Genomic DNA, 13,581 nt, shown 5'->3' on the forward strand with positions numbered 1-13,581 from the left:
GTAGTGATCAGGGAATGGCAGGGATAAAATAGGTTTAAGGTCAGTAATAAATGCCCCTGGAAACAATTTTAAGAACTTGATTAATCTGCTTTAAAATTAATTTGACCTTTTAAAGAATGTGTTCTGAAAGGTAGAAAACCTTTTATGTTATGTAAGAGGCATCCTATGCTTAAGTTTGGAAGGGTAATCTTTGTCAATTTCACTATACACACATGAAAACATTTCTATTGATAACATTTACAGACTGGCACAGAAAGAAAAATGCTGCTTGTGAACTTGGTTTGATTTAAGGATATTTAATTTGTATATTTTGACGTGATCACAATTTGTGTTTTAACAGTTAAAAGCTTTAAACTTTTTGAATCTGTGTCTGTCATTTGATAATTGTCTGACCCCTGCGTTATTTCCCATAGCTGAAAAATTAAATAGCTAATAAATAAATAAAATATCTGTTAGGTACACCAGAAATTAATTATACAAAAAATGAAACCTGTGACGCCTAGGCGGTTTGTGGCAAAAGCCCAGACAGCTGTTGATCAACTTTTTGTACACCTAGGCTGAAGTTTGGAAGAGTATAAATCCCAAAAGATATCAAAGGCGAAGAGACAAACTAAAACTTGATCCCATTCTTGATATTCTTGTGCCCATCAAATAATTGGCTATGAACACAGTACATCTGGTACTATCTGTGCAACTTGGGCTCAGTGACCACTGGCTTGAAAGAGTTGAAATCATTTTAGAATTTACAACTATTCTATCCCATTCAAGTTTGCTGCCATCATTCTACAAGGATTTGAGCATGTTCTACATGCATTAGGACATATCTAAGATAAGACCTCTGTGGCTTATTCTGTCTCATCAAAGAATATACTCCAAGCATATTTTTTTCAGTTACATTTTTTTTCTGTCATGTTAGCGAAGGCAAGTAAAAATCTGCCTTGGCCTTAGAATGGAAGAAGTTGAGTGAGGCTTATGATTGCTTAGTTCCACTGGTAGTTTATTCAGTAGTTTTTGGCTGGATCCCATGAAAACACTGCTTCATGTACAGATAACCTTTACCTATGCTGGAGATGCTTCCGTTGTGCCAAAGGAACTCTTTGTCCTGGAATTATAATTTTGACACAATATTCCTTGGCGAGCCACTGTAGAGAGCAGAGGCCAAGTCTTCTGTGTTCATACTAGCTGCACTGCTATGTTGTATATTTGCTAGAGTTTCCTGCAGGCTGATTGCTTTATGTCTGTTTTTAGATTTAGATTACATTGCTGTAGTCTAGCTGAGAGGTGACTTATGTATGTATTATTGAGAGCAGGTAATCTTCCACCAGAAGGAGATGTCTAACCAGCTGGGAATGGTAGCAAGAAACTCTTAGTGTTTAGCAGCAGGAGCACTCCTAAACTGCAAATTGACTGGACCAACTATGGATATATATCTTTAACCCAAGGAGACTGGACACAAACTGCAAACTCAGTGCTTTTCTCTGCCATTAGTATCACATCTTGTCAGGGTTCAGCTTCAACCAGTTGCTGTTCTGCCATGAGCTGGTCTCATTCATTCACTAACTTGCTGAAAGTGGAACTATTGTTCAATGCAGGGAGAAGCTAGAGCTGTGTTCATCTATATATTGTTGGCAATACAGTCTATGTACACTGAGTAGAAGTATACAAAGCATTGATCCTTGGATGATGCTCTAGGGCCATGTCTACACTAGCCCCAAACTTCGAAATGGCCATTCTGAAGTTTACTGATGAAGCACTGAAATACATATTCAGCACCTCATTAGCATGCGGGCAGCTGTGGCACTTTGAAATTAGTGCAGCTCATCCAGACAGGGCTCCTTTTCGAAAGGACCCCGCCTACTTCAAAGTCCCCTTATTCCCATCTGCTCATAGGAATAAGGAGACTTCAAAGTAGCCAGGTTCCTTTCAAAAAGGAGCCCTGTCTGGACAAGCCATGCCAATTTTGAAGTCCTGCGGCCACCTGCATGCTAATGAGGCGCTGAATATGTATTTCTGCGCTTTGTTAGTAAACTTCAAAATGGCCATTTTGAAGTTTGGGGCTAGTGTAGACATAGCCAAAGTGAGGCATCTGATGGCAAAAAATCATTATGGCTTTTTTTCCCCATCATACCCTACTGGCAAGGATACCTGCCATCTACCTGATTCTCATGCTTAACAGGATCAAATGCTACAGGAGGAGGATTGCAGTCTGCCTCTCTCCAGCAACAGATCAGCCATCAGTATTGCTAATACTGTTTCCATCTACTCACCTGTCTTTAAACCCAGGTTGTTTGGTTTCACAATACAAAGCATGTTGAAATGGAGTTTAAAAGCTGTTCAGGATAAGTACAAAACAAAACCATATGTTCAGTAGTAGTGACCCAAAAACTAATGGAATATATAAATCCTATTTTGCCAGCATTCATCTATACATCCAGCACAGCATGTTAACCAGCTCAAGTGCATTTAGCCCCACTGGAACAGTGGCAGGAGGTTTAATTGTAACATGCAAGCTAATGTGCCATTGTGTGTGTATGGTAGCACTACAAGGGCTTGCCTAAACTTGTGGGGTATTTTGGGGGGTACACAAAACCTTTTCTGGAAAAAAAAATTTACATTGTCATGCCTGAAAAGGTGAGATGAGGGCTTTTCCCTTGAAATAACTCCAATGCTGTGAATGACTTTTCAAGGTAAAAAATGAATGAACAAAGTACAGATAGTATTTGCTTATTGCTCCTTTTGCAATGCTGTGGCCACGAACTGTGGCTGTAAATGTAAATATTCCATTTTGCAATGCTGGGGATATGTGAATGATTTTTGTACGTTACTTATGTTGACTGAGGAACATAAAATCATTGGAAAAAATATATTGGAGAGACAGCCTCAACTTTAAAAGCAAGCATAGGCTAAGAACACATGTTAGTTTGACCTCACCACAGCAAGGCAAACAAATGGTATAAGGCATACGTTTAAAGGGGTACCAAGTCTGTGTACACACGGACAATGAAATGCTCAAATTTACCAGAGCAAATGAAGCCCCGGGCTAACTGTTACAGAACATGTTTTATCTTGAGTGTGGACTAAAGAAAGGAGAGCAACAATTGTCAATATCTCACACAAGGGAAAAAGAGTAGAATGAGGTGCCAGCAAATGCACTCACCACTACAAAACAAAGGAATGACACAGGTCACATCCCACTACCCTAACAAACTGTGTGCAAAAGTATACATTCTAAAAAGTTTTATTTTGAATTGGGACATCTTTGGCTCAGAATTATTGTGCCTGTTCTAATGAGTTTGGGGAAAAGTCTGCAATTTATGTTCTTTATACAAGATTGAAACTTCATTTACAAAGGTTGTTCAGCCTACTAGGTGCCACGCTGATCTTTTGAAACAGAAAATCATGCTACAGTTACCTCCTGAAAATTAGTTCCCCTAACTGCAAACCAAAGCTAAGTGTTAACCAAGAGCCAATAGTCTTCCTCAAATATCCTCCTATGATTAGGTATAGTTGTAAAACTGCATCTATGTCACCTAACAAATTTCCTCCTCCCCCTTTAAGTACGTAAAATGAAAATTTGGTTTCTCCTAAAAGTATTGATAGGGGAGACATCAACAGGAGCTTAAACTCTCAGATCTTATCAGCAACCCTGACATTTGTACACATCTTATAAACAGACTTTTAAAAATAAACATTTCCTTAGTAGGAGAAGTTGACATGGGTACCTGAATTAAGATATTTATTTTCTAGTTTTAACATCTCAACACAAGTTTGGTTTTCTGTGCATTTTAACATTATTTAAGGAATGGTGCAAATACTAAATCAGTGCAGCTGATTCTTACAACTCATAGAATCACAAAATACTAGAACTGAAAGGACCTCAAGAGGTCATCAAGTCCAGTCCCCTGCTCATCAGGAGAGGAAATGTATGTGCGCTAAGTATAACACTCATAGCAACATATGAATTCTGGAAGGATCATAATTTTTTATTACCTAGATTACCCACATTCCCACTGCTTTCCTGATACATCATCTTGAAAGCAGAACACGGGATTATGGGAACTGAGTGCTGTTATGGGAAAAGGGAGCTAAACAGTTTTAAAATATTACCTCCCCTTTTAGGCTTTCTGGTGAAACAGCTTTCATTGTATATTGAGGGGACAAATAGATGATCACTGGCTACTCCTTTTTACCTATAAGATCCCTGGAATTTTGTATATTTCTTCTTCACTTTTGCGTTTAGATTGACAGTGCAGCATGAGAATAACACAAGGAGTTCTGAAAAATGCTACTTTGCTTCTCAGTTTAAAGTGGAGTTAACACAGAGCTCCCAGCATAAGAGTCCCTACACTTGTCATATTTATAAACTGACATTTAATATTCCATACATGAGAATGCAAACAGCAAGCAAATGGTCCTGAACCATTTTTTTTGTGTATTAAAATAGTCTCAGTCTATACTCTGTTACAGGAGCGGTGAGCTTCTGAACTCCAATCTTATTATTCAGCAATGCACCAGATCTCCACCTTTATGGAATTACTGTTGAAATAGTTATTGCTTTTAGTGCACCAAATTAGTTAAGATTACCTTTTCCCCACCTATATACAAACAAGTAGTAAACTACATTTTAGGCTTTAAATGTAAAAGGGATCATGCTACATATTTAATGCAACAACTTTGCATTCTTTTAACATCTAAAACACAATTGACAAGCTTTTGTCAATTGTGCCAGCAGTCTCATCTTCCCTAGAGCCCTCAAATTCATTTTTACTCATTTGCCTAGTTCATATTTGTGTACAGCACCAAGCAGAATCTGATGAGAAGTTATGCTTGAAACAAACAGAAAGGAAATTCCTGAGTGTAGGATAAATATGACCAGCTGTCTCCCGTTTTTCCATCCTTTCAGGAGTCCGACTCATCATCTTCCTCCTCCTCCTCCTCTTCATAGGCCTTAATATTTAGCTGCAATTCAGTTTGATTGATAGCAGCCTCATTGTCCATCTGCCGAAGGGTCTAGCATAACAACAAGAGTATCAATTATAAAGAGGACTAGTAATACTGAGCACTTCTTTAGCATATTCCCTCTGAGTAGCTCACATTCTAATAAAAATGAAATAACCATTGGCATCTTTCAGAGCTTCAACAACCTTTTAAGAAGGAGATCATTCTGAACCGGATTCACCCAATAATAAAGCCCACTAAGCTGGTAAGTAGCAACTTCTCCACAGTTAGTTTTAATTATTTCTGGCTTGAACACATATTTAGCAGTTATACTATCTCATAAGGCCCCAGATTTCCACCTCTCCAGTACCTCAGGATGAAAAGAGGGAGAAATCTTGTATTTTGTCTCTTAGCTGGGGATTAGCATAACAATATAAGAACCCCAGGTAAAATGTTTACCATGAGTACCTCATTTAGAGTGACTCAGCATAAACAGGTAATGTTTTGTTGCTTTTGTATTTTATAATTCTGCTTATGTGAAATACTACACGAGAAACAAGTGAACCTTCCTCCTTTCAAAAGGCAGGAGTGTTCCTTACATTTTGAGTCTCCTCTGTGACACCTGGTGGAGAGACCATTACATTCTTCTCTCTGGAGCTAATAAGAGATTGAAGGGCCAACTCTTCCACCTAGAAATAAGATATCGAAATAAATCTTTCCAGCAATTATTTCTTTGCACCTGTTAGCAAGCTCCACGCAAGGTCTATTGATTGTTTTTGAAAATGACAAAGTAGTCTCAAAGTAAATTCCAATACACTGGGGTCTCAGTATCCACCATTAAGAGCTGATGCGGTGATCTTGATTCAAACTACGTATCCTGAACACACATGAAGCTACACATGAGGTTCTATGTACAGTTTGTCTTGTGGAACAGCTCAGAGTCCAGGAACTAGTACGAGTTAACAAGACCTTTAAAATTACAAATTCTACTTTGAACACAATATGAAGAAAATAGGAAGCAAGTCTGAATATAAGCTATTCACCAGAGATTGTGCTATGTACTTGGTGACATACTTGTACCCACTTATACATATTTGACAAGTCTAATTATTTCGGATGCATATAAAAGGGCAAACTAAACAGATTTGTTGCTCTGCTCCCATGCTTTTCTGAAGATAATTTTCCAATACTGAATTTTTTTAAATATGGTAAGATCTAAAGGTGATGTTCATAATTTCTGAACATTGTGATGCTGAATTCTGCACACTCCAGCATGCTTCTATAAGACGCTATATCTCTTGCCCGGAAATGATACATGATCAGTGCATTCCACTGGTGAATAGTCTATTAATAGTTCTGTCACCTTTCTCATACCACAGTCTTGGCATCTCACAGGCAGTCATGCTTTGCCTTGCAAAACTTTATGGCATTCAAACAATTGCTACAGGAAATAGCTATGGTAAGACCGTATATAGGTCATGGCAAGCTATCTCCTGAATGCTATAATGAAAGGAGCCTTCATTCAAATTGCCAACAAGTGTGCTTAGTTAAATAGTTTCTTCATTACTATTTTGCACTTATACATTTTCCATCAAGGATCTCACAGTGTGTTAAAAATAACTGAATATAAGCCTCACAAAACCTTTGGGACAAAGGCATTATTTGTATTTTAAGGACAAGAAAACTGAATCCAAAAAGCAAAAAAATATTTGCCCAAGTTTACAGAACAAGTCACTTGGAAAAGAATGCTGGAATCTTGATTCCGGCATTCTTGTTCTAACCACCAATCACACCTCCCACTTTTTCAAGTGTTTTTTATTATTCGAGACATAAGTAAAATCTAGCTAACTACATCATAATGTAGTTATAACTTTCTCTTTCAAACAGTATACTGCATGACAAAAGGAAAACAAAATGGGAACACAATAATCAACTATAAAATAAGAAACTTCTCCTTGTTTTTTCAAAAATTTCTCTGTTCAACATACAAGCAATGATTGTACATTTAGAGACAAGGGATTACGGTGTGATCATAGAAGAACAGACAAAGAATGCCACCCTTATACTTAGCTGCCATGACTAAAATATGACTAACTTCTGTGGCAAAAGGAAGATTTATTCCTGTTACCATTGCTGAAGGGACAGAAGTGGGAGAGAGGGCACTCCCAGCAGTTTTCAACTAAAATCCCCAGTGAAGTCTGTGAAGCTAAAGCAGCCCATACTGACCCTTAGATCTCAATTTGAGTCCAGGGCTGGCCTCTAGAAAGACAACTGACTTGGAAACTACCAAATAGATGAGCTGGCAAAGACATACTGAGTTATGTGCCCACCTCACAGAGCTGATCACAAATGGAAAGCCAGCCAGATTCCCCCCTCCATGGAAAAGGGCAGACAGTCTCCTTCACTGCAAATGAACTAGAGCAGGCCCCATTCATTTGCTAAGGTAGCAATTCTCATTAAATTTTTGGTGACCTGCGTGCAGCAAGCAACTCTTGCCACAGGTGCTGGAACTAGGGGTGCTAATGCATCCCCAACATGAAGTGATTTCCCTCATACACAGGATTTAGAGATTGGTTGAATGGTTCTCAGTACTTGCACTATATAAACAGTTCAGAATTCATGAGTCTTGGTGGTGGAAAAAAAAATGACAGTCACATATCAAAATCATTGTAATTTACTTAAGTGCATGGTCTTTTTTTCCAGACTCAGTAACAACCATAATGTACAGCAATCTATATTCTTTACTGGCCCTAAACAGAACAGAAATGTAAAAAGGTGCTTTCCATGTCCTTGTATTGTCATTTCTTTTGCTTTTTTGATTGCCTTTCTTTCCCCACAAAGACTTGCTAGCTGGTAAGTCTACTGCTATAAAACCTGACACTTTTCACAGCCTCCCAGCTAGCTAGTAAATTTGTTGTGTAAACTGATACAACCTCTCTAGTTGAACCTCTCTAGTTTGGTACCCTCCAACCCGGACCGGTGCTGAATACGAGAATTTGCCAGACAACGACAGGTCAATATTGTCTAGCAGCATTATCAACACTTCCACTGCTTACTGGGCTCTTAGACCACATTTAGGAGTACATTACAGCTAAATAACAGCAAAGAACACAGAGAGCCAGAACTGGTGGCTGGAAACAAACTTTATGGGACATGAAGAATAGTAACAGAGAAGAAGCCGTGCTAGTCTATACACTATCAAAACAAAAAGCAGTCAAGTAGCACTTTAAAGACTAGCAAAATGGTTTATTAGGTGAGCTTTTGTGGGACAGACCCACTTCTTCAGACCATAGCCAGACCAGAACAGACTCAATGTTTAACACACAGAGAACCAAAAACAGTAAGCAAGGAGGTGAACAGGAGACAGCCAGACAACCTCTCTCCGCTGATCCCACTTTGGAATTCCAAAGGAAATTACAACTACTGAAGGAACTCCCTGCTGCTACTCGGGACCTCATTCACTTAGACACACCATCTGAGCCGCAGCCTGGATTATTCTATTTACTTCCCAAAATCCACAAACCTGGAAACCCTGGACGCCCTATCATTTCAGGTATTGGCACTCTTACCACCAGACTATCCAGTTACGTGGACTCCCTCCTCAAATCCTATGCCACCAATGCTCCCAGCTATATCTGAGATACCACCGACTTCCTGAGGAAATTACAAAACATCGGAAAACTTCCTGATAACGCCATCCTTGCCACAATGGATGTAGAGGCTCTGTACACTAATATTCCACATAAAGACAGATTACAAGCAATCAGGAACACCATCCCTGATGCCACCACAGCCAATCTGGTGTCTGACCTCTGTAACTTTGTTCTCACACACAATCATTTCCGTTTGGGGACAATTTATACCTCCAGATTAGTGGAACTGCTATGGGCACCCGCATGGCCCCACAATATGCTAATATATTTATGGCTGACCTGGAACAACGATTCCTCAGCTCTCGTCCCCTATTACCACTCCTCTATTTAAAATACATTGATGACATCTTTATGATTTGGACCCATGCTACAGAGGCTCTAGAAGAATTCCACAGGGACTTTAACAATCTACACCCCACCATCAACTTATGCCTCGATTACAACATGCAAGAGATACATTTACTGGACACTACAGTACTAATCAAGGATGGCCTGATCAGTACCACACTGTACCGAAAACCTACTGATCGCTATACTTATCTACACCCTTCTAGTTTCCATCCTGCACACGTGACTAGATCCATTGTTTACAGTCAAGCTCTTAGGTACAATCGCACTTGCTCTGATCCAACTGACAGAGACCAAAAACTACAAGAACTTTATCAGCAATGAAGGGTTCTGTGGCACCTTATAGACTAACAGAAAAGTTTTGAGCATGAGCGTTCATGAGCACAGACTCACTTCATCAGATGCTGGATTAAGTGAGTCTGTGCTCACGAACGCTCATGCTCAAAACTTTTCTGTTAGTCTATAAGGTGCGACAGGATCCTTCGTTGCTGTTACAGATCCAGACTAACATGGCTACCCCTCCAAGAACTTTACCAAATATTCATAAACCTGAATTACCCACCAGGAGAAGTAAAAAAACAAATCGACAGGGCCAGACGAATACCCAGAGACCAGCTACTCCAAGATCGGCCCAAAAAAGCCAAGAACAGAACACCACTGGTCATCACTTACAGCCCCCAACTCAGACCACTGCAACAAATTATTAAAGACCTACAACCTATCCTTAACCAGGATGCTACACTCCAGAAGGCCCTGGGTGGCACGCCTGTTCTCTCCTACAGACAACCTCCCAACCTCATGAGGATCCTCACTAACAGCCACAGTCTATACCCTAGAAACACCAGTCCTGGAACTTTTCCCTGCAACAAAGCCCACTGCCAGCTTTGTCCACATATCTTCTCTGGAAATACCATCACTGGACCTAACCAGGTTACTCACAGAATCACAGGCACTCTCTCATGCTCCTCTACTAACATCATATATGCCATCATGTGCCAACAATGCCCAGATGCTTTGTATATTGGACAGACTTCTAACTCCTTTAGACAAAGGGCACAAAACAGACATCAAAACACTCCAGATCCACAAACCAGTTAGTCAACATTTTAATGGAATGGGGCATTCTGTCAATGACCTAAAGGTATGTGTGTTACTGAAGAAGAATTATCGCACCGTTCTGGAAAGGGAAGCAGCTGAGCTGGCTTTTATATTCAAATTCGGCACATTAACACATGGTTTAAATCGTGATGGGAACTTTCTAAGTCACTATAGGGGCTCGTCTGCATACTTGGCTCAATCTAATTCTTGACCTTACCCCCCCACCCCTCCACTCTCTGATTTGCTCACCTTGATTATCTTTTTCTGATTTGTCCTCCTTGCTTACTGTTTTTGGTTCTCTGTGCCTTAAATATTAAGTCTGTTCTGGTCTGGCTATGGTCTGAAGAAGTGGGTCTGTCCCACGAAAGCTCACCTAATAAACTATTTTGCTAGTCTTTAAAGTGCTACTTGACTGCTTTTTGTTTTTATGGGACATGGGGAAACTTGGCCACACCCATGAAAAGTGGATATCCAGCTAACTGAAAACCATGCTGGATTACAGATGTTGCATGACAAGAGTTTGCCAGACTACAGAGGTTCAACCTGTATTAACCAACATACAAATATCACTTTTCACAGCAGATTTACTCAGGCCTGGCAAGCCCAGGAATAAATTAAGCCCTGGATGGGAAGGGGGACGCATAGGCAGCAGGGGACAGGGTTGTTGAGTGAAGTGAGCTTGGGAAACTGAGCCCAAAGTCCTGCACTGTAGTCTGAGGCCCGAGTCCTAGTCCAAAGCCCTGCACCAGGGACCAAGCCCCTCACTGCGAATCGGAATTCAAAGCTGCCGGAGTAGAGTGTGCTGCTGCCCCATCCGGGCTAAAGGCTGACCCCGCTCCTTTGCGCGGCCTGCCTCCAGCATTCGCGCTTCCAAAGGAGGGCACTGGAGGGCCACTGCTTAATCGCCGAACAGGAGGCTGTGGCCACAAGAAACGTCTTTGGGGGCCGGCCCTGACATACACCGCGCTGCGGCGGGAGCCAGATGCGGGGCTCCAGGCGCGGGGCGGGCGGAGAACAGCCGAGCCTAGCAGGGACAAGCATGCGGCCCCAGGGAAAAGGGGCCCTCGCTGAGGGGCCGGGGGAGGCAGCAGGCAGCCCGGGACGGGGCAGGGGCTGATCCTACCCACTCGGCACAACAGGTCCGAGCACAGGCAACAGGGGGCTGGAGGGTCGGTCCCCGCCCCCCCGACCTTGAGCCGGTTGAGCTGGTCATGCAGCGCCGCCTTCACCCGGAGCAGCGTCTCCTCCTCCTTGCGCAGCTCCTGCAGGCGGCTCAGCATCCTGCCCGCGCCCGGCCTCCTCAAGCCTGTGGCGGCGCTTCCGGCCCACCCCGATCACTCAAACTCTCCAAGCCTAGCCAGACGGCGCGGACCGATGACGCCATCTCCTAGGCGCCGCGCGGTGACAACGGCTGGGAAAGTCGGGCACGTGGGCGGAAGTGCTCCGGCAGCTTCCGCTCCCATTGGAGCGGCACGTGGCAGCGACAGGCTCGGCTTCGGGGCCCCGCACGGGAACTGCCGCGTACTAAGGCCGCTACGCCGCGCGCGTTCCTTTGGGCCTACCCGCGTCGGGGACGGAGGCTGCTCGAGAACAGGGCGTGCGTGTTAACACTAAGCAGCCCTGGGGCACCTGAAAGCCTAACCCCTATGTGGAGAAGTAGCTCTTACCCTCAGAAGCTCCTCACCTGGTAAATTCATTTGTCCCGTAGGTGCCACTGCTTGGGACTGGTGAGGCTCCAGCCTAGCCCCGCTGTCCCTCAGCCTATTTTAGTAACAGTAGGTTGGCAAGAAAGGCAGGTTGATTTAAGGAAGATTTCTGTGGCTCAGCTGTCACCTTGGGGTTGTTACATATATTGAGTTCTTTGATACCTAACAGGGATCCCATACTGCAGCCGTCAGCAGTAATCCCCGCCTGCACCTCCCCGCAGGAGTGAGGAAGGCTGAATTTTGCTAAGTGCTGACGGGCTGCATGTTGCTATTTTACTGGACGAGTGTGGATGCAGGGAATTAAGCTAATTCACAGCAGTGGGAGGGCAGAAGAGGGTCACAGATGCTAAACTAGGACAGGAGCTGCATTGTAGAAGGGCATGCAAAGCACAGGCTGGGGCTAGAAGGCACTTAGCCACATGACTCCCAGCTTCTAGCACAGCCCACTAGCAGGGTGCCTGCAGTGGACCAACACTGCTCCCCCAGTTGACTGACACAGGAAGGAAGGGAGGCAGTGTGGCCCCATGTGCCACCCCTTCCTCAGAAGCTGGCCCTGGCCTGTTTCTGGCAAAGAAGAGCTGTTAGGATGGTGTAGGGGGAGGGTGGCAGGGAGGAGGCAAGAGTCCCCCATGGCACAGACTCTTCCAGGAGCAGTATGGGGACAACAGAGAGGTAACCTGGCTGAGCAGCCCCCTGCCCTGCAGGCCAGAGAAAAAGGGTAGATAGCATGGATCAGGGCTGGAGGCCTGACACAGTGGGGTGCCCTCTATGCGGTCCAGGAACTATCTGTACCTTAACCTGTGATTTCAGATGCAACACATTATAAAACTTTTTAACTAGTGGGATCACATGTACTGTTAGCAGAAGGTAAATAAGTAGGCAGTTTCAAAAAGAGCTCTTAAAAAAACAGCTGCATAAATCACAAACTGCAAAAAATCCCCACAACTCACACATAGTAGTAAAGGATTATAAGTTCTATTTATGTCATGAAACCAGTAGGCAAATTAATCATTTTTTCCCCTCAAATTACTGTTGCAGAACTACCTTTAAGGGCTTTGAGCTTTCTAAGAAATTAGCTGAAGTCAGTATTTGGCTACATCTACACTAGAGTACAACACACAAACCCATCCACCAGCAGCTGATTCAACAGATTTAATGAAGCCCGATCAAACTGGTAAGATTGTTCTGCCAGGAGTTCCTCTTGTCAACCCCCCACCAAGGTAACTACCTACAGGTAGATACAATCCAGATATATTATTCACGTATTTGGAATTGCATACCTTAGGTCAACTTTCTGCAGTAGTATGGACATAGACTTCATGATGGGTTGGTAAGTTAGAACCTTACCAATACAGTGTTCCTTCAAATACTTCTGTCTACTGTGGCTAAAAGTTACATCTCTGCTTGACCAATTTCCATTAAAAACTCTGATTTTGAAGTTCTGCATACTCTAATTTAGTCTCTGCCCCAAGAACTATGAGAATTTAAGGGGTTAATCTGAGAAGCTATTTTTGAATTTGAAGTTGTATTTGCTTTGTTTGCCTTAAGACCAGAGGATCCTATTTGTACATTTACACGTAAAACTGGTTATTCAATTCTATACTCAGCAGGAGAAAACAAGTATTAAGCTCACTGCACCTACAGAATCATAATACTCCTAGCCTGTGTTAAGGACAAACTCCAAATATAGTGCTGCTTTATGCATATTACCTGCACTTTGAGGTTATTCTATCATCTTTCTGAATAAAGTTCAAACTCCACCATTCAATCTAAGGCTGGGTCTACACTAGAGAGTAGGGGCCTTCTGTCAACATAACTCAGGGACCATCTACACACGT

General features: G+C 42.6%; 1 protein-coding gene across 3 annotated transcripts; it reads right to left on the reverse strand.

Moving 5' to 3' along the window:
• Positions 1-1,602: 1,602 nt before the first annotated feature.
• On the reverse strand, positions 1,603-11,410 carry SNAPC5 (small nuclear RNA activating complex polypeptide 5). 3 transcript variants are annotated; one of them, XR_012647071.1, is made up of 4 exons: positions 11,228-11,410; positions 5,538-5,627; positions 2,069-5,010; positions 1,603-1,705 (listed from the first exon to the last, which is right to left on the reverse strand). XR_012647071.1 is itself a non-coding variant. In XM_075006297.1 (3 exons), the coding sequence occupies exons 1-3, from the start codon at positions 11,315-11,317 to the stop codon at positions 4,900-4,902; spliced, it is 291 nt and encodes a 96-aa protein (XP_074862398.1). In that variant the 5' UTR covers positions 11,318-11,410; the 3' UTR covers positions 2,031-4,899. The 3 variants fall into 3 exon arrangements, 2 of the variants coding, with proteins under 2 accessions (XP_074862398.1, XP_074862399.1); XM_075006297.1 differs by lacking the exon at positions 1,603-1,705 and having other exon boundaries at positions 2,031-5,010; XM_075006298.1 differs by lacking the exon at positions 1,603-1,705 and having other exon boundaries at positions 2,031-5,010; positions 11,267-11,363.
• Positions 11,411-13,581: the final 2,171 nt, after the last annotated feature.

This window comes from Carettochelys insculpta, chromosome 12 (genome assembly GCF_033958435.1).
Source record: "Carettochelys insculpta isolate YL-2023 chromosome 12, ASM3395843v1, whole genome shotgun sequence".
Classification (NCBI taxonomy): domain Eukaryota; kingdom Metazoa; phylum Chordata; order Testudines; family Carettochelyidae; genus Carettochelys; species Carettochelys insculpta.